The 21951-nt window shown below is 41.6% G+C and overlaps 1 protein-coding gene across 1 annotated transcript; it reads right to left on the minus strand.

Annotated features, from left to right (window-relative positions):
- Window positions 1-950: 950 nt before the first annotated feature.
- Window positions 951-4198, minus strand: comtd1 (catechol-O-methyltransferase domain containing 1). The gene is made up of 7 exons (XM_061789927.1): window positions 4058-4198; window positions 3860-3978; window positions 2261-2366; window positions 2036-2154; window positions 1416-1467; window positions 1216-1349; window positions 951-1137 (listed from the first exon to the last, which is right to left on the minus strand). The coding sequence occupies exons 1-7, from the start codon at window positions 4110-4112 to the stop codon at window positions 985-987; spliced, it is 738 nt and encodes a 245-aa protein (XP_061645911.1). The 5' UTR covers window positions 4113-4198; the 3' UTR covers window positions 951-984.
- Window positions 4199-21951: the final 17753 nt, after the last annotated feature.

Here is a 21951-nt window from a genome sequence, read left to right on the forward strand (position 1 = left end):
GTGGTGATGAATTTACTAGACCAGGGTGTTGTGGGAAATTATCCCATTTCACTTGTCTGCATATTATCAACTATTACAGAAATATATTCGCTTATCCACCTATGCCAGCTGCAAATAATAATGATAGGCAGAACATTTTCAGTCCAAAGGGGCACTTTTGTCCTCTGAAAAATTTTGTTTTGGGGGGTGGGGGGGGGGGGTGGTTAACTGTTCTGCCGCCTCTGATTATATCTGACGTAAATGGTTATAGTGTGATGGTCTTGGGCTGCCTTGTACCTTCAGGACCTGGACAACTTGCTGTGATTGATTGAACCTTGAATTCTGCTCTTTAACAGAATTTCCTGAAGGAGAATGTTAAGCCATGAGTTTGTAACCTCAAGATGAAGCGGACTTGGGTTCTGCAGCAGGATGATAATCAAAACACACCAGCAAGTCAACTTCTAAATGGCTTAAAAAACAAAATGGTTTTGGAGTGGCCTAGTCGAAGTCCATACATGAATCCGATTGAAACGGACAACTGACCCCACCCAAAAACATCTGCAATTGCCTATATTTATACTTTCAACTCTAAATATACCACAAACCATGATCCCCAAATGGTTAATTTCTGATTCATACATTACCCTTAAAATAAAATGATTTGATTTTGATAACATGCACCTTAAGTTCTCATTTAAAAGCACATAGCATGATGACTCTCTGTAACAACCCAGACTAAACTTAGCTCCTCCCTGATGTAAAAACCTCATTTCACTTGAGATGCATCTCTTCAACATAGTTCCTTGGACTAAACTATTGAGACAGGTTTTTGATGCCATCAAATGTGAATAGGTTTGTTTTTCAGCAAATAACAGGAGCCACATTGCCCCCAAAATTTCAATACTTAACTGTGAATGTGCAGGGATTACTGTCATACAATGTAATAGTTAAAAAATACCATAAAATATGCCTTTAGACATGCAGATGTTAAATCTTTAACACCTTTTAGCGTTTAATGGCAATAGTCAGCCCGTCCCCCACAGTGAGCATGCTCAGATCGATCCTCTGGTCCTTGTGGAGCTTCTTGTTGAGAGCATCCAGAGTCCTGGAGGTGACGTCATCAGGGGCAGGATCCACAACCCTTCCGCTCCACAGCACCTTCACACATCAGCACACACACACACAGTGAATATCTGCTACATGTCCAGTAACATTGTGTACAAGTTGTGGGCCTACATTGTCGATGGCAATGATGCCCCCTTTTCGAATGAGCTCAAGGGATTTTTCGTAGTATCCGTCGTAGTTGGATTTGTCGGCGTCGATGAACACAAAGTCAAAGGTCCCTGTTTCACCAGCTGCTATCAGTTCATCTACAGGAAATGGGGATAAATGTCAACAATTCCAGTGGAAGTCTATCTTCATCATAAATCACTTACCAAGTGTTGTCATTGCCATCTGTAGTCGTACGTCAATCTTATTAACTTCGGCCTGTTGAAGAATATGTTGAATATAAAGTACTGTAGTGTAAGACTTTTACTATTTGGGAATTACAACCATTTTCTACTCCAGAGTGCCTACATTTTAGGGGCTAGTACAGTGGTGCCTTGAGATACGAGTGACCTAAGAGCTTTTTTCTGGCTGATTTTGCGCTTTGAGTAGGAGGCAAAATTTTGAGATATAAGCACTGTATGGTGGCAATGAGCTCAACTCCATAAGCAGCAGTTTGGTTGATGGTAAACGTTTGAACACAAACGGCTTACTGGCATCTATTCTTGATCCTCTGTGCATAACGACTAATATTACTGCAGTTTATTGTTTCCTACCTTGTTAAATCCTTGTGTATAATTGTTGTGAGAGATTGATCTCTCTTATTATGATTATGATCAGTGTCTTCACATAGATGAATATAACTAATTAGGTAGTTTGAGCAAATGCGTTATTTCAGAAGTGTGTATCAAACTCGTAGCCCTTTGCATTAATCAGAACCCAGATGCAGCTCTCAGTTTCAGAAGGTTTGGTGATCCCTGCTGTAAATAAACATGCCAGATGACTTTACCTCTTTAAAAAAGGGCTTGGCGATATCTACATAGACCTCATTTATTTCACACGCTACCACGTGTCCATTCTCTGGCATGGCCAAAGCCATACTGAGTGCGTTGTACCCCGTGTACATCCCTGTAGGGTACAAAAAAAAGATAAGATACAAACAAATTAGATGCATTCCAAATAAGTTGAATAAAATGTATACTTTACTGTAGTGTCGCTGGGGGTATGAGCTCACCAATTTCAATAGCCTTGGTTGCGTTGATCAGTTTCATGAGATTGGCCATAAACTGGGCTTGTTCGCTGGAAACCATCATGATGCTCCACGGGTCATCGAGAGTTCTCTGAAACCAAAAATGGGCCTCAAAAGTCAAACAAAACCATCATCACTGGATTTTGTGACACTTCAGGTCAGTGAGCATCTATCGTTTTAAGTCCAAAAGTAGCTTTTTTTTTTTTTTTATGCCGCCATAGAAGGGCAAATGTGATATTCATTCATTCATTCATCTTCCGTTCTGCTTATCCTCACTAGGGTCACGGGCGAGCTGGAGCCTATCCCAATCCCAGCAATCTTCGGGCGAGAGGCAGGGTACACCCTGAACCGGTTGCCAGTAGGGCACATATAAACAAACAAAGACCATTTGCGCACACATTCACACCTAAGGGCAATTTAGAGTCCTCAATCAACCTACCATGCATGTTTTTGGGATGTGGGAGGAAACCGGAGTGCCTGGAGAAAACCCACGCAGGCACGGGGAGAACATGCAAACTCCACACAGGCGGGGCCGGGATTCGAACCCCGGACCTCAGAACTGTGAGGCAGATGTGCTAACCAGTCATCTGCCTGTGATAATCATAGAACATAAAATTGAATTTACCGCGACACAAAAATACTACATTTTTGAAATACACAAACATAGGTGACAGTTTTTCTCTAAAAACAACGACCTTTTCCCTCTCCATTATGTACAGTATTAGTTTATTAGTTACTTTTACTCCAATTAGACAGTGGTTTACTTGTACACTTGAATGGCATTTTGGAATGTTAAAATGGTATTTAAAACATTGCCTTTACATTTACTGAAAGTTTTATGAGAGTGGCAGGACATTTTGATTGATCAAATTGATTTTGACAATTCTACTGGGAATTACACTGGGCATTTTGTACATAGTACAGTACCTCCATTTTAGGGTCTCAAAAGACTAATGTTAAGAATGTTCTTTGTCTTTACAGCATATAGGCTATCCTACAGTATAACAGGGCATGAAAGTAATGAACTAATATGTACTGTACCTCTATTTTAGGGCTCAAATGTATTTGGACAAAGTGCTTGGATGAGCATCCTTTGTAGTCAATGACTCCCTGAAGTCTGGAATGAGCAGTTTTACTTTATTTTAGTTTTATTATTCAGTTAACTTTTCTTTACACTTCTATGACAGTTAATAATGCTAAAAATGTGACATATCATTGCCTGTAGCGATACTAAAGGTTTTATGGTGGGATAGTTTGAGTCTACAACAACTTTATTCACTTTACAGTATTCCGCTATGAGAATTACAACCATTTTGTGCACAATACTTCCATTTTAGGGCCTAAAAATAAAAAGTGAGTAGTTTTACTTCATTTTAGTTTGATTATACTGAGGTTAACTTCTCTCTTAACTTGCATGACCATTAATGTTTAAAAAAAAAAAAAAAAAAAGTTAAACATCCTTTTGCAATGGGATGTTTGGCACTATACTTTCATCTAGTGGCCAGTAGGTTACCTGCTCAAAACCAGAAATATTGCAGGATATTTTAGTTGTCAAAATGGATGGTTGTTTATTTGAATATTTACCATTCTGAGTTTAGTCAGGACGGGATGCTCCCTCAGCGAGTTGTTGACAACATACTGCAGCACCGGGTCAGCCTTTCCTCTGCTGTGACTCTTTCCAACTAACACAGAGCTTCCCATGCCTTCAATACAACAACAGTCACTTCAAACCACAGTTCAGTTTATACATACACACACACACAAACCCACTTAATCTCATACCTGTGAGTAGCACAGAGAGTCCGAGGCAGAATAGAAACTGGATGTCTACCGCCATGTTCTCTCACCAAAGGACAAATTCAACTTTTTGTTTGACTCCAATGTTCACTGTTAGACATGTGTTTGTTTGACCTTTGGCAGTGACGTTCAGTGTGTTGATTTTTCAGTCCTATGGCATCACTGTTATAGTTCAATATCTAAGGGAGTTATTTTATTGTGGTGCATTATATCCAGTCATTTATAGGCCAAGGAACCATATTGGGTGTCAAACTTATGTTGAAAATTGACTGCGCATGCATCAATTTGAGGATTCATGTGCACCCACTTTATAGGTTTCCCTTTTAACACAGCTTCAAAGAAGGTACAATATAATGAGCAGTGTTTTGTACAAGAAGATTGTTTCGGATGAGCCACGTTTCCGCTGCAGCTTCCAACCTGCACACAAGCGAAGGGGAAGCGTGAATTCTGGGATGGGAGGTTTCTCTAAGGACACGGTGCTTCCTCGTTAGAAATGCACAAACAAGAACACATCAGTGAAATGAGACATGACGTGAATTGTCTGGGCAAAAAAAAAAAAAAAAAAAAGTTTGGGCTCTGACAAGAAGGAAAGGAATAGAATTTCTCACAGCTCCGTTAAAGGTCCCCTCAGTGATAATGGGAAGCTGTGTTTTATCGCCATCTTTGCCCCCCCCCCCCTCCCCCTTTGCCGCTTCGGGGCTCTGCTTCCATGACGCTAATTGTTTCTGCTACTTGTGCCAAGTACCGACTCTTCCCCGGCACGTTCTCGCAGACGAGCCCCGGTCCCTCGGCTGCCTTTTGTGTCGGTTTAAGCCATGAAAAAGAGAACGAGTTACGCCGCCGCCGCCATCTCCACGCCAGCGTTCCTCCTCGCGGCCGCGACTGTCAAGAGTGCCATGGCGTCGCACATCCTCGCTCGCTCTCAGAGGTAGCTAAATCAACACAAGAAAACTAAACTGACACCTGCTGCTGCTGCTAACATGAAACAAAATAATTCAAGAGGTCTCTGTTTTGACGAAGGGTATTGGGAGCACACATTATATTTTAAAACACTTGAGTTTTTTAGTCGACCCAGCAAAGAAGAAAGTCATTCATTTATATATGCTGGTTCCAAGCATTTTCCCCCCCTATCCCAATTACAGCGAACCATTCGCGGGGATAAGGGATAAGCCGTGCCGTGAAAATCCACGAGTACTTGACGCCCCCCAAAAAAGGTTTTCTAATTGCCTTTAGATGCCACAAAATGGTGGAAAAGTTCAACGTAAACGTCACCATACTGCCTTGACACCAAATATGTCACCAGATAGCGCACACAAAAAACAGCGAATAGGTGAGTCTTTCAACAATTAACGGAGGGTAGGTTCCACAAAAAAAAAAAAAAAAAACAGGGCTAATTTGCAAATACTGAACCGCGAGGGGTTACTGTATTGCAATAATCCTTATGTGTAAATACGCCCCAAAACAAATTTGACACGTACCTTGGTTTGAATGTCATGGTTCAGTAAAGAAAAAAGGAACAAAATAGCTTGCCTTTTCTTTTTAGGAAGGTGCAACATTCATAGTTTGTCTTCATTTGAGGAAATGAACAATGCAGACACGTGCAGCAGTAACATTTAACATATCTACGACTCTTCAAAATATCTCTTAAATGAGATATTTTGAAGAGTCGTAGATATGTTCCACAGACAAAAACGCAAAGTGGTGAATTTGGGAATAGTGAAATGAGAGTATCTGGGGGGTATTTCTGTAAAGGTAACTTTGCTAAAGCAAGTCTTATTGAGGCATATCAGTCTCTGAAAATAGGGAAACTATTGACGCTAACTTTAACAAATAACTCAGTCGAGATGTGTTGAAGCGTTGAAGATATGTTCCACAGACAAAAACTCAAACAGGTGAATGTGTTAATCGTGAAATCACTGAAATACGAGTATGTGGGGGGATTACTGTAAAGGTAATCTTTTTGGGCCAAGTAGAAAATCTGAAAATAGGGAAACTGCTGATGTTAACTTTATCTAATAACTGTTAATTGTGTTTTGGTGTCACAAAATACTTAATACTTAATCACTTGTTTTCTGCCTTGATGCAAAACATTAATCAGCTTCTAACATGACTGGTGAGGTGCATCTTTCGTTAATACTATACCATGTTATTGTCGCAATCACGGGCCAATGATTGTGAGCTCAACTTCAGTACTTCAGATCACTTAACAGCTCCATGGAAATTGCAGGGTGTAAAGTTATGTTGATGTAAAAGACTCATGTGCTATATATCCTATCTAACTTTCCAGTTGACAGTACCAGAGCGGCATTCAGTGTACACATTTAAGGCCCCTATTGCGCATAGAGTGCACTCCCTAGTTTGCCTTGATATTTTTGTAGCATCATCATTTTACCAGTAAGTGGCACTGTTGTTTAGCTAATCCCGACGTTTAGAGCCAGGCTGGAGTCTCCCTCTGTGGGAGGTAATATCACTTTCCTCTTGTTGAATTGACCTGTGACACCGACAGAGAGCACAAAGCAAGGCTCGTACTGACATGCCGGTAATGCCAAGCTGCTGTTGCATCATCAGCGTGTTTAGCACAAAAAGGGAGGAGGTGGATGTCTTATGACGCTCCCTAATAGCAGTAGTCACTTTGGGTGTGAGCAGACAGATAAGCAGCCATGAATATTTAGTGACACTAAGCACAACGGAGAGACTGACAGACGTCTGGTGGCGTTCAATTGACACGTTCGGCATGCGTGTCTTCTGTTTTTGACAACGTGACAAGTCAGCTCTGACGCGGGCATCAGCCCGCGTGATAACGAACGTTTTGACACCGGTTTCACTCAATCTGGGCCATGATGGTGCCCTGCACCAAGCTTTCCTCAGCTCAGGCGTGTGCACAAACAGCGTCGGTATATGTAGGCCACGTGGAAACTTACATCACAATGAGCTTGTAAGGAAATATTCCCAACACCTGCTGCTTCTCAGTCATGTAAATCTAGCTTTATTGAAGCTGTATTAGATATGAATATTGAGGATAAGCCACTCAACCCCTGACGATCCTCTCTTTTGTGCGTTCAGGCCCCACAGAACAAAACAGGAGATCTTTCCCAGCAAAAAAAATAAAAAATGCTAACAAACAAACAGAAATGAATGGCAGGTGTGGTTGTTTGACTTACAAATTACCCACAGAATCTATTCTATTAACCCAGAGTGTAAATAAATGCAGAATTGAATTTCCATAGATACGCACGGTAAGTTGACAGTACTCAAGAGAGATCAAATAGGCCTTGTGAAGCTCAGAGAAAACGCTTGCGTGTGTGAAAGGTGTTGACACTTTGAGCAAGCCAAGAGAAAATGGAAAACGTCACATCCGTGGAAACAATTACCGGGAAAACCTCTGCTCTTTATTTTGCGTCAGAAGGAAACATCTTATTGTCAATGTACCATATATTCAAATTGCAACAGCTAGGTTCAGGATCCACTGAACTTACTCACTTTAATTACAGGTGGTCCTCGGTTTACCATTCCTACAGTGGCTACGTAACCCAGATTTATACACAAGGTGAAACCTACACTAACGCAGTAGTAGTCATAATTACAGTAAATATTTGAATGAAAAACACTTTCAGGCTGTACATATAAAACAATCAAATGAAAAAGTACAGTTGTAACGAGTGCATCCTCTTGTGCTACGTGACAACACAATCTTACATCACCTAGTCTTTATTGTAATATAGTTTGCTGTCCTCGAAACTAGGGCTGCAACAATTCATTGAATAATTTGATTTAAAAAAAAAAAAAAAAAGGTTGACGCAAAATCTCTGCCGCGTCGCACGCAACACTACATGAAGTTGGTGTGATGGCAGCGAGCCAGAGGAAGGACAGACAATTTTCAAAATTTGGTAGCGTTTTACACTTAAGTAAGATAAAGTACAATTTGTTCCACAACAGCATGTCTATGATCGCCAGCACAAAGCAACGTATCGATGTTAGCGAATTTAGTATAGCCTAGCATCGCTAGTTAGAATGTATATTTATGACCCCGCAAGTGTTCAAAGATAAACCGCTGGTCCACTTTCAATCCTTTTACTGAATGAACGGTAAGAAATCAAACATGTAATGAGCACATTCATACATGAGCCACTGACGGCTGTAACTAATGCCAAGTCACTCGACACATAGACAACAAACAGCAAGCCGACTGTACACTCTCATTCGCCATTGCGTCACATGTGTAACGTGCGAGTAAAATCCACAAAGAAGAAAAATTTCACTGTGCAGTGCTGTTCGACGTCTTAAAATCTTCAGTCATGTAAAGGGTGTCCTCGGTTTACGGCGAGTACTTTGCACAGAGGTGTAAGAATGCGTTGTAATGTGGCACAAGAAGGCACTCGTTACCGCTGCACTTACTGTTTTTCCATTTGATTGTTTTTATTTTTATGGCCTACGATACTTTTTCAAACAAACATTGACTTTACTACAATGTTCGAGACAGCCGTGTACAATTTCGGGTTAGCATGCCGACATAGGTATTGGACGGCGTCCTAAACGTTGGACCCCGAGATGCGGTTTTAGCATTAGCCTTTCTACTGCTACTAGCCATGTAAATAGCAGGACATCCTAGCAACAGGATAGCACATAACTCCTAAATGAATTTAACAATGAAGAAAATCACAGTTAATTTCTGTTTGCATAATCACATGTGTGGTTGTGGGAACAATTAGTTCTCCTTGGAACTTAGAAGTAACAAACGACCACTTATATAAAACAGGCTTCAAATAAAACACCCCTGCCACAATATCGTGAAGTAAGGTACACAGTCTGTTTCATTGACTAGCCTGTATTTCTACAAAGCCAGACTCAAAATTTGCCTCACTTCTTGTTCAGAGTCACAAAATGTACCCCCCTGCTATTAGTCTCCCTCTCATCTGACTGCTGTGTCCCACTGTGACCGCACTTGAGGCGCTAATGATAATGTTATAACCCAGACCAATTACCATGGCAATCAGACTCACTTAATTGAGTTGATTATGAGCGCTCCCTCTGAGATGACCCCTCTGGACTCAAGAGAAAGGGAATACAAAGAGACAGAGGGCGTGGACGCAGCGATGGAGTGTTTCTTCAGGCGTTGTGTGTCATTGCGCGGCAGACACATGGGATATGATTGTTGGTGTTTGTGTGTGTGTGTTGTAGGGGGTGTTGGGAGATGGCGTGTAAGGAAGAGAGCAGGCCTTCAGGGACGTGTGAAGGAGGAGAGGGGTAGAACGGTGGCGAGAGAAAGGGGGGTGGGGGTTACGTCTCAAACTTGAGGATCGGAATCACAACCCGGTCTGTGTAATTGACCCGGACGCACACAACATCTGAAGTTAATCCAATCGCAGGGGGGCGGGGGGAGCACGACACTCCCATCCACACAAGACACACAAACATAAGGTCAAGAGCAGCTTGTATTAGCGCAATGATGTCAGGGACAAGTGGTGTGGATAATTGACTTTCACCACGCTTAAAAGGCACACACAGAGAGATGGAAATATGAAGGAAAGCAGCAGGTCCACTCTGCCGGATGACAAATGAAGACTAAGTGACTCAGCAGCAGACTGACATTGAGACTGTAGACTCGCACAATATTAACATTACTTTGCACTATATGTCACCACACTGTGGAGGTCAGCTTACTACAACACAATGTGTGACTCAAATATAGTTTGTGCGGGAGCTGTTATTTAGTTACAATTTTAGCCAGAAACGAACACTGAGAATGTCAATATACTCCCCCGTAAGTGTTTTTAGCTGTTATTAAATGAGGATTAAATATAAGATTATGATTTTAATTTTAGGAAGAAAATGTAAAAGTGATGTCGACAATTAAAAATGTTGTCTTTTGTTTTTATTGTTGATCTGCAGTTCATCCTAATGAACAATGGAATTCAGCATTATCGATGCAGTGTCATTTTGTTAAATGTTCTACACTTTAGTGTGTTTTGCATTGTATGCATTCACCTGCAACAGTGTTCTTTTCTGTGTGTAGCACAAGCTTTCCAGTGTTTTAGTTGCCTGTTTGGGCAACATGAGAGGTTAAAAATATACCATACTCCATAATAAACATGAATACATCAGACAGTCTCAATCAAAACAGAATTTTTTTTTGCTAATATTTGATAAGCGTATATTTACATACATATATTTACATACTCCAAACATATGCCTCCGTCTAAAAACCCAAAGTAGTAGAACTACGGGCTTCAGTGCTTGTTTGTATTCCAATAGCGAGGGAGGGACAACCATGGGAATGCTTCCTGAGAGTGTTTCCGTTTCATTTACAGTAAAAGAGGAGGACATGCTGATAAAGAACTCGGACCGGAGTTTGCGAACATCTGGGGGTTGAATGCAAATATGCTTTTGAGAGCCAAGTGCACAGTATACTTTTCATAGGGCCGTCGTGATTGAATGCAACGTTCTAAAAGGACTATTTACTCTCTTCATTTCCCCTTGCGTACAACAGATGCGAGGAGCGTACCAAAACAGGGCCTTCTCTAATGTTGCATGAAGACCGTGATGAATTCATATTGATGGGAAATGCGGCTTCGCAAGCCTGGCAGCCATGATTTTTTCATAAACCGCCGGGAACAAGAAGTCAGTCAGCTGACAGGTGCTAACGGCGCCAATTGTGGCGTGGATAGGAGATGGGGCGTGGAGAACGCGGCGAGAGAGAGCGAAAGCAAAGGCAAGCGCTGTCTCCACTTTTCTGACGACTTCTTGCGCTGCTTTGTGTGTATCCCACTCCCTTCTGTAGCTGGAGAGGATTTTATGGTGGAGCCTGTGTAAACACCAGAATGCATGTCAAATATGATGAGTCTTGATGCCTGTAAAAAATACCCAAGCACTGCTTCTCAGCGACAGTCTCCAACAAGACGCCTCCTCCCCCTGGAGCTACGTCTGCATCCCGCTGCCATCTTTCCACGCTTGTCGTGCCACAAGTCCCCCTCTGGAAGGCATTGATTATTTTCAGGGAGAAAGAGACTTGTGATTTCTTTTGTGTTTCTTGAAGAATGGGAGGGAATATTTTTTGTGAGTGCGGTGTAGCCACATGAAAAATAGGAGCTCATTGGGGAAGAAATAAAGATGATGGATTTTCCCGGTGACGCCTGTGCTTCTGTGTGCTTGCCGGTGCTCTGCAGAAATTCTTTCACCCCATTTGGCGAGTTACACCCTGTAGAACATTAGCATTAGCTGTCGCTAGCATGTCACTGTGCAAGTGTGTAAGGATGTCTCCACACTTGCCAGGTTCGGTTCAAATGAACTCCACTGCGATTGCTCTGCGATTTGGGTTCTTTAGGTCACGTGTGAATGCTCTCATCTGGTGCGCACCGAACAAACATCTTCAGGCAGTCTCTGTTCGCTTATTCGTGAACTCTGGTGCGGTTTGGTTCAAGTGCGTAAATTGCTTGAATCTCAGACAAGGATCTGGGTTAAAATGACAGCAAAAAGCATAGTTCAATCACAAATATTTAACGTGTCAGAACTGTTGTCTCCATCTAAGTGTGAGTGTATGTTGGGGCTTTTCAAAATACATTTTAGAATCTTGAGTAGAAATGGCACAGTATAAAAATAATTAATATGCCACATTTTCTCAAATAGTGGCCAACCATCAAATCACGCTGTAATCCAATGAAGACAAATGCCTTCCACAAATCTCCTTTGTCCAGTCTAAGATTTTTATTTTTATTTTTTTTTGTGTAGAAACTATAATTATCGAAGTTCATAGATGGTATCATTCACGCACAAAGATTGAAAAGCTAACTGGTGAGCCCATTTGAACTGCTGGTATCCAACACAATAGTACCAAATAACAAACAAAACTCATGAATTTAAGTTTGGAGACTTATTGCATGTTGTAAAGGAGTTACAGTAGTGCAGTATTAAACATGAGCTTGTGTTATGCGGAGACATCTTTTCGCTGTTTAGCATTGCAGACACGTTTTCACTCCACTATTCCGTTTTCCAGTTTGCCTCAGTTCTTTCTGTTTTGGATAAACAAATGCCCCCTGTCGCTGTTTGTGGAAATATAGTATGCAACCCAGCAGACATGGCGCATGTTTGTTTGTAATATTAACTTAACATGGTTTAATCAGGTTTTGACTCTATGCTGTTTGTACCGTGTGACTTTTAATGCTATGATAACTCTGATCTGGACCCTAGGAGCGGACTTTGAGTTTGAACACAGCCTAAGTGGATGAGGCAAAAACACGTGCAGAATTGAGGAAGCGAGGCTGCGGGCAGTGCAAGGCTCCAGGGAATCACTTGAGATTGCAGGCAGAGGGACTGATAAGGCAACGGGCCATTCTTCAGGCCAAATGAAGGCAGTAAAGTCGACTGCAGGAACCCAGGCATCGCCCCGGGATAGCAGCTGGCCTCTCAGTGGAGACCTGTGACTAACGTATGCGAGCAGGCGCAAACACGAAGGCAAATAACAGGAGAATGGGAAAAGATGCAGAAATCAATGGACGGAGAGGAGCTCAGGAGAGTAGGTGGCTACAAGTGTAATGGACCTCCAGAAGCATAGGTTTAATTTCCTCTGAACTACCCCCTGCGATTGAGGCTCCTGTTGCGGGGTACGTGGCCCATCCTGCTCAGAAAGCATCCATCAGGCAGATATTATTGTGATCCCGAGGTGATACATTAGCGGGGGTGCCAGGGGGACAATGTGTGCCCGTGATGGATTCTGCCAGAGCGCCCTGCTGTTGTCACACGGCGGCGATGTTACTCAAATCTGCGTGTTATGTCTCCTTTTGAATTTATTCCATAGCAATGTGCTGTGTATTTTCCTCTTAATCACACCACCCAAAGGATGGAGACATATTTCTACCAGAGAGAGTACTACCACGTTGCATGCTTATGAAAGCAATACATTACTTAAACACTTAGGCCAGCCGAAAAGGAAAGATGAAACTACTTTAAAGTGTTGCCCACGTGTTTATAAGACCATATTAGTGTCTCACTAGTGCTTTGTAGAGCTTGTACCATCAATTTGCTGAAAGACTCCATCTTAGCTTATATAAATCCCACCTCAGGGCTAATATGAATCAGATTTATTTGCTCCACTCATGTTTATTATTGTGTTTTATAGTTTATATTCGGTGTTAAACGCCATCAGTTGGACTATAGAGCACGTCTGTCTCATCCTTCCAAAGGATGAAAATGGTTTATGGAGCCGTGAGTGCCAATAAACAGCCAGCGACCATCTTGTAGATGCACATCTTTAATGCTTTATGTGCGATGAACTTGGCCGTTTAGCGCAGGTTCAAGGCCACACGGTGATTTGACTTGAGCAACAAAGGCAGCGGACACAGCAGAGGACTTCCGGTATGGACGCAGTTAAGCTTGTAACAACCCTAAAAGGACTTCTTAGACCAGCGGAATAAGACAGGTCATCAGTCTGTCATCTGTTCAGCCATCTTGGACCCATAAAAATAGGTGTGGCCCGCTGGTGAGTGATCCGTCTCCGACAAGATGAGAAGTAGGCAGTCCGCCAAGGACAGTAGGATAGATTGACGACACACTGTTCAAAACGATCTCTCACGGATCCGAAAGGAAGTAATCAAAGTAGGCCATGAGAACTCTTTATGTACTGGGAACACGTTTGACCTCCAGGTTCACTGGTGATTCTCCTGCTCCAATGAATATACCAGATCCTTCCTTGTATTCTACATTATAATAAAAATAACATTTGTAAAATCCCCTTTGGCTGGTGTGCCTGGAATCCTAAATTATAACGGGCTTCGTCTTTTTCGCGCTTGATGAATCACTCGAGGACTTTCCCAGTGTATAGTTTGACCATTAGACAGCAATATTCATTTATTACGCTTGTATCGCTGATTTGGCCTTTCTTTGCCAAATCACTATTGCAGTTGTCATGATAATTTCTTTTAATTTCAGTTGAAGCATTATCTGCCCTTTATTCTCATTTGTTGTATTTTTTATTGTTGAACCATCATACTCGCGGTCTAAACAGTGCCTACAGAAAAACAGATTTTTACTCATTACTCTTACACAATGGGAATGAAAAAAAGAAAAAATTTGTACTTTTTTTATTTAAATATTTTTTTCAATGCCATTTTTGTGGTATTTAGCAAAAACTACAAAAGTGATTCAGTGTAAGTATTGCCAAGGATAAACTCATAAAATGTTGCTGCAAATCTGGATGAGAACGCAGATCCTTTTTGACCACAATAGAGGGGTTATTTTTTGATCTGCATTTTTTCTGAAAATATTGAATGAATCTTACTGACAACCTTTAGGTACCGTACTGTTTGGTACACTAATTAGCCTTTTGCCTAAGGCAACATTTGCTTGATAGACTATAAGGACAAGCAATGGCCACTTACCAGAGGTATTTTAAGTTTTCACATATTTTAACGAACTGGCAGAATTTCTCTCTGAACATCCTGAACTCCTTATTTAATGCTTGTGTTTGTTGAACAGAATAATGTTACCTGGAAAATGTTGATTCCTGTAGCTAACATAATGCCTCAATTGCTTCTGGCTGGATTCAATTCATCAACCATCAGTTGCACACATTCAACAGTCCTCAACTATTTACCGAACAGAGTATCATGACCACTCTGAGTGTTTACAGCAGACATGATCAGTCGATTTCAGCCGAACTATAAAGCCAAACAATGTGGCTTCTACAAACGGCCATAACTATACATATATCAATTCTACATCATTAACTTATGGACTATTAAGCAGTCCTTAGTGCTAATCCAACACAGGATCAATCTTTTAGTTGATCTACTTTCGACTAGCTTCTTGTAAAAGTCTCACCCACAGCCTTAGATAGAATGCAACCGGAATGTCAGCATTCATTTTTATTTTTTTTTAAAACAGATGTTTGGCTTGAAGGACCATTGAGAACGATGTCATCCATCACAATCTGCAGACCTAGATTTCACAAAGTTCACGCGGCAGCTGCAAAGGAAATGAGCGAGTGTGTGGATTTCCTCGTGTTCCTCTTTGATAGATGTTTCGCTGGGAGACAGACAGCCATGTGCCAAGACGATGGCATCAAAAAAGCAGATGATTGACAGCGACTGACAGCAATCTTCCTCCTAAACACACTGCAGGTCCCTGTGCTTGCTCTCTCTCTCTCTCTCTCTCTCTCTCTCTCTCTCTCTCTCTCTTTCTGACTCTGTCGTTTGAGAAGACTGCGAGATAAAGACAGGGATGTCATAAAACAGTTTCTGTCATTGTGTTTTGTTTTGGTCAGGGCACCTTTGTAAAGTTTTGAAAGACATTCAGAGGGCTTTAGTGTAGGGATGGGCATTTAATGAAATGGCCTCAATCGATCAGCAGGAAAATACATCATAAATTTCTTTTTGTATCAATATCTGATTGTGGAAAAATAGTACCTGTTATATTTCAACGAATCATTAACTACCTTGTTAAAATAAATAAAAGCAGCACTAAAAGCACAACCTCTTCACATTCAAATGTGCAAGTTAAGGCTTAACAATGCTAGCCTACTGATTGATTTGAAGGGATTTAGGTATTGTTAACAGCCTGACATTTGTGAGCCTCAATCATTCATTCACTCATTCATCTACCGTTCCGCTTATCCTCACTAGGGTCGCGGGTGTGCTGGAGCCTATCCCAGCTATGTTCGGGCGAGAGGCGGGGTGTACACCCTGAACTGGTCGCCAGCCAATCGCAGTGCACATATAAACAAACAACCATTCGTGCGCACATTCACACCTGAGGGCAATTTAGAGTCTTCAAAGACTCAATCATATTTAAGTCATTATAAGTTCCACATAAAAACACCTGGTGCAATGGTATCAAGTTGGTAGGGAAGATGCACTGATGCCATAGCATTGCCAGCCTGAGGGTACAGTATATTACTCTCACTTTCCACCAGTCTGTCGACTTCAACCACGGGTAGTGGTACCGGACCTTAACGTTATATACTGCCACTTTCTATGTTATGTATAATTTCTGCTTATATAACAGCAGAACATACACCAATTTTATTTTGATAAAATATAAGTTAAATTCTTGAAATTGCAGCCACTCTAATAGATCTCAATTTACCATGCACCATAAGTGAGTTGGCTTTTTCACTTTTGATCGACAGAAGTCCTGCTGATTTTAAGCATAAATTCAAAACATACATACGTTTATAATTGTCATGATCCGTGTTTTTGTTTTGATTAGATTTAGTTTATACTTTGTCATGTTTTTCCCTGTCCCTTGTCAGTGTTCATGTCATCTTGCTCGTTAGGTTTTGTCTCCACATTTTCTCGTCAGCCCTGTCTCTTCAGCTCCCTTCAGCTACTCGTGTCTTGTCCAGGTGTGACTCGTTGTCTCGTCAGTTTGCTTGTATGCTTTCTTTCAGTCTGTTAGTGTATTGTTGTCATATGTTGTGTTTCTTGTAGTGGCGAGGTTTGGGGTTTTTTCCCCTTGTGTTTCCTTGTTACTTGTTACTTTGAATTTAGATTTTTGGGCTTTGTTATTTTAGTGTTTGCCTTTTTGAATTTTTTGAAAATATATATATATTTTTTGGAGTGAATCCTAAACTCCTGCCTGCTTCTCTGCTTCCCTGCTTCCCTGCTCTTGGGTCCACCTTTTTCCCCAACACCACAAAAACCCTCAATTGTCACAATGATATACGAATATGTATCCGCGTGAATCTACAGCTGTGTCAGAAATCTACCCAAGACAGCTGCTGCTTCATTTTGAGACTTCTGATTGGGTCAATAGTGCTTCACAGCCGCTGAATGTGTGTTTTAATATGGACAGAGATTTTTTTTTTTTTTAAGAGCTGGTAAGACATACCACGTGATGACTCATGAATCATCTTTTCATCGTGGCTGTTCCTAATTTCCTAATTTCCAAGTGCATTTACAGCTAAATATCGACAGTAGTCATCACAGTTGTGTTCTACGATTTAGTCTCAGCTAATGGCAAATGAGAAACAATCATGTCAGCATTATTTCAATCCGAGAGAACAAAACATTTCTGACATTCATTTTCCTGAGGCAAAATATGAAGAATGTCTGTGCAAACACCTGGATTTCTCAGGCTGTCCCTCGGTTTCATCAGTCGAAGGAGGTGGCATTTCATTCATTCTCTATGTTCAACCTGCGGTGCCATTATCTGCTGACACACTTATCCTCCACTAAATGATTTCTCTTCATCTTCTGGCAAGTCACCTAATCAAAGTTGAAAGAGGCAAGCTCTGTGCCACCGAGAGAGCCGTCGGCATTCAACTGCATTCACTGTCATTATGGAGATGAATGGCGGCAGCTGAGAACTTGCTTGTTCCTTTACATCATGACAGAACGTCTCTCGACGCGGCTTATGATCTTTGTGCAGCCACCAAGGCCGTGTCGCGTTACCCACCTTATATGTCACATTCGGGTTCAATCCGCATTATGTCGTCCTGTCTCGCCCTCTCATTGAGATCATTAGTATATGTTGAAAGGAGCAGAGACAGAGAGGATATATAAACTCTCTCTTGGTTTTGAGCCAGCGGTCCTCATGTAATGACAGAACATCAGATCCAAACAGTCTAACTACGAAGGCTTTTGTCAAGTTCTTTTTTTGGGCAGTGGAGGTGAAGGAGGAAGGATGACATGTCCTCCTACTCTGGAAATAGAGCAAGGATGTTGGCACAGGCTATTTTGTTATGTCAGCACAGCATAACGTGCAAAGCTTATAATGTAAGTGACTCATTCAAGTTATTCACCGTGACACTGACAAAACAATCTGTTCCGGCAAGTTGATCGACTCATGATTTAGCATTTTGTAACACATTTTCCAATAGGAAATAATGGAAGTGTTGTCAGGTATACCATCAAACTGTCACCATCATAAAACCTTTAACTGTACAAGCAGTGTTTTAAGTAAAAAAAAACCAAAAACATTCCACCTTAATAATAAATGTAACCAATGACTTTAGTACAACATAAAATTGATCAAAAACTCAGTAAGCAATAGTCAGTGTATCTCACTTTTTAACATTCCTAATTTTCACACAAGTGAAAAAACGTATCTACTGGTAATATCCATCCATCCATCCATCTTCTGAGCCGCTTCTCCTCACTAGGGTCGCGGGCGTGCTGGAGCCTATCCCAGCTGTCATCGGGCAGGAGGCGGGATACACCCTGAACTGGTTGCCAGCCAATTGCAGGGCACATAGGAACAAACAACCATTCGCACTCACAGTCATGCCTACGGGCAATTTAGAGTCTCCAATTCATGCATGTTTTTGGGATGTGGGAGGAAACCGGAGTGCCCGGAGAAAACCCACACAGGCACGGGGAGAACATGCAAACTCCACACAGGCGGGGCCGGGGATTGAACCCGGGTCCTCAGAACTGTGAGGCTGACGCTCTAACCAGTCGGCCACCGTGCCGCTCTACTGGTAATAGTGAATACGAATCCCCTTCACATATTATTCTAGCACGTTTCTTATTTTAACAACTGTAAAACAAGTATCACAAAAAGCCATAGAAAAAGCTAAACACCCACATCCTTTTGTGTTTTCTTAGCTCAATTTGCTCACGTTGCGCACAATATGCTAACATCTTGTGTGATGTCATGCACGATGGCAGTTTGCATTCCAAAGTTTGTTGAAACGTACTTCAATTGAGTTTCATTTTCCTGAAAATGACCTGAAGACATTATAGTATTTGAGGGGTTGCACTCTATGGGATTCTTTTGACTTAGTTTAACTCCAAATGTTGGGAGGGAATTTTGATGCAATCTGGTTGTGTATCTTTAGTAATGCACAGACAATTTTCTTAACCTTTAATGATTTCTAGTACCTTTGGCCTTGATGGGAGGTCTACACTGTACAAAGAACCATCCTAGACGACCACAGGTTGTATTGGATGGAGGCAATATGGAAATATACTTTATTTCATATTTGAAGGGACCTATTAGCAGTTGAGTTATCCGCCATCATGCCATTGTGAGGAGTGCATGACATCTCCATCTCAACGCAAATCCTCAGCCGTCTGTTGAGCGTGTTTGCAGAGGTTTTATATCTGTTTACTCAGAATCTAATTACCTCTTTTAGGCATGGAGCTGTTAGAAAAAGTGACTTTATGGATCAAGACTGTTGGCAAAAAAATCTAAGCTCCTCTGGCTTAATTTGTCAATTATTAAAACATAATTACATTTTCTTTAAAGCCATTAGCTGCAGGGTTTTAAGAATCATTTTGCGTCAGGCCAATAAGTTTCCTCTGTGCTTTTCACAAAGAAAAATGTAAATGTCTGGGTTATTTCCCCCAGTAAGTCTTACAAAGTGTGGAGATGATTCATGGCAGATGAAAGCATTCTTCATAATTAGATTAGCCTGATGGACTAGAATTCATTAATTATGAAGACACATACACACGGTCCTTAATACAGTTCCTTTTGTATCCCCTCCTCGCCGACCTCGTCGGCACATTGCCCATTCATCTGTAGTCAGCTGCTCGGCTGAGTTACTAAGTTGTGGTCACACATTGTTCCAACAAATAATGCGAAAGCACGGAAAGGCCAGCCTCGAAGTGATGGCCACAATATGCATTTGCCTTTAAAACTTAAGCGGCGAGTTTAATTTATCGAGTGTGTCACATGGCGGCAATGAGTAATTATTCTCGGGGCTTAATGAATTCCATGGCTGTAGGGGCGCCTGTCAAGGAGGAGGACACCCTTGCTGACCATTTTAGATGCTCCCAGACAGGACTCATGCTTCCTGCATCTACAGTATGGAGTCTTACTTGAAACATGCAAAGGTTTCACACACATATTGCAGTATACCATACTTTGCCCACGAAAATTCGCATTTGAGTCAACTTCCTTTATTGACTATAGGACAAATTAAGTGTCAATTAATGGACTGTTATAGTTAATACCATGGGAAAACCTCTCTCTAAATGTTCTTGACTCCAGTTTGCCAGTTTTTTATTGAGAAGAATAATGCTTCCTGGTGGAAGTCTGCTTAGCTTAGCTTCTATAGCTGTCATATTCTTTTTTTAAACATCAGGGGCCTCATGTACAAAAGGTGCGTATGCACAAAAACGTGGCGTCCGTTCTTTTTCACGGCAAAGGTCAAATGTATCAAGAGTGACATGACCGTGGAAATGTGCGGTGCCTCACGCCAACTGCATGGCTGGCGTACGCACGTTTCTGCAGCTTTTGGTGCTTTGGCGACACTTAGAGGTGATGCTGGGAAACTGTTCTCAGGAATCTGCACACCAGAGACACATGAATAATTAGCACTGATGAACAATTCATGCCCGGCAACATTTGATTTCAACAATGCAATTGAGGCAAGGACTCAGAATTAATTTGTTAACCAGTGTATTTATTTAATGAAGCACTGATATTTGTGAGGACACCTATTAATTGATCAAGGCGATGCTGCCTATTGCCCTCACAATCGCTTCGTGACTCCAGCATATGCACTGAAAAAAAGTCATTCATTTGAACATGTACATCGGTTGGACATGATTAAAATGTGTTTACATTGACATAATTAACCCTTTTCTCCTAAAAAAGAAAACATGATTTTTTTTGTCAGTCTGCGTGTCCTCTCCTGTGTATTAAAATAATAAATTGAGTAATCCAAAAGGAGTCAAAAGTTTTTGATATCTTCTTTGATATGCTGATGTACTATTTGAATTCAAAAGATTTATTAAAAATACCACACACATTTACACATGAGCCTTTATCTCACAGGGCTGAGTGTAGGTTACTGTATGATCAAATTTTTTAAGAGTTCTAAAAATACATGGTATTAACCTTGGGGGGGGGGGGGGGGGGGGGGGGATCATAGTCAGCCACATGTCCTCCCATCACCCCTGACAGAGCAGCGTCACCCATGATCGCAGCGATTCTCTCCTCGAACGGGGTGAGGCCCTCCGCACCGGTTCTTCCGCCTTTTTTTGGCCACACTGTGGCGGTGGGCAGCTGTCCTCCGCTTCACATCCACCTTAATGTCTGACCACTTATTTTTTTAGTTCAGTCTGCGTGCGCTGTTCCAACCTCACAGCATTGACAGCCGCACACGCGCTGTCCCACTCGCTCCTCTTTCGCGTGTTGTTAACGCCGTAGGACAGCGTGCCAAAGAGGATTTTCTTGCGTGCCTCCGCTTCATTGAGCAACTTCACATTCAGAAAAATCATTTTTCTTCATTACCTTGCTCATTTTCCTTTTTTTCTGATCATGCAGAGATCGGCATCTCAGGTGCAGGGTTCATTTAAATATGATTTGCATATTCAAATGTGGGCATGGACAGGTATGACTCCAACATGTGCGCTCATTTCCACGTTGATTGGAGTGTACGAAGGAAATGTGTTTGGATTCATGAGTACGCAGAGTTTCATACATCTGAATATTTTTGTGCGTACGACGTTTTCTATCTTTGAGTGTACGCCATGTTTTAGGAGGAAATCCATGCAAGTCTTTGTACATGAGGCCCCAGGTTATTTGAAAATGAGTCAACAACGAAATGGAAAATTCAAATCAGTCCTGGCAACAGATGTTACATTGTAATGTGAACTATTTGGAGTAAATTATGTTTTTCTGTAACAAGGATTGAAGGAGCGTGTTTCCTCTTTAAATGTAGCTAACGCGAGCTGCAAAGGAGTTACCTTTATCTTCGCCGGACTTCGTCGATCTTCATCGGAGGAAGCTTGCCTGGTTATCCAAAAAGGGAGTTCACTATCTGATAATTCCGGATCACATTTATTCAAATCCTGGTCGGCAGACGATCAGCCAGCAAGCGGCCGAGAGCATCTCGCCATATGTATGGGCTGGCATTTTGCGCGATAGGTTTGGAACAAAGTGATCGGCTCGGAGCGTCATCCTTTATTCCCCGCATGATCTAAGGCGTCATTCCT

Source organism: Phyllopteryx taeniolatus, chromosome 11, assembly GCF_024500385.1.
Source record: "Phyllopteryx taeniolatus isolate TA_2022b chromosome 11, UOR_Ptae_1.2, whole genome shotgun sequence".
In the NCBI taxonomy this organism is placed as follows: Eukaryota; Metazoa; Chordata; class Actinopteri; order Syngnathiformes; family Syngnathidae; genus Phyllopteryx; species Phyllopteryx taeniolatus.

Bases quoted from the DNA above. Each gene is read 5' to 3' on its own strand.
- comtd1 (XM_061789927.1), bottom strand. From the start codon at position 4,112: ATGGCGGTAGACATCCAGTTTCTATTCTGCCTCGGACTCTCTGTGCTA. The intron at 2,367-3,859 runs GTAAATATTCAA...TTTTGGTTTCAG, and splicing joins TCCTGACTAAACTCAGAATG to AGAACTCTCGATGACCCGTG. The intron at 1,138-1,215 runs GTAGGCCCACAA...TGATGTGTGAAG, and splicing joins GCATCATTGCCATCGACAAT to GTGCTGTGGAGCGGAAGGGT.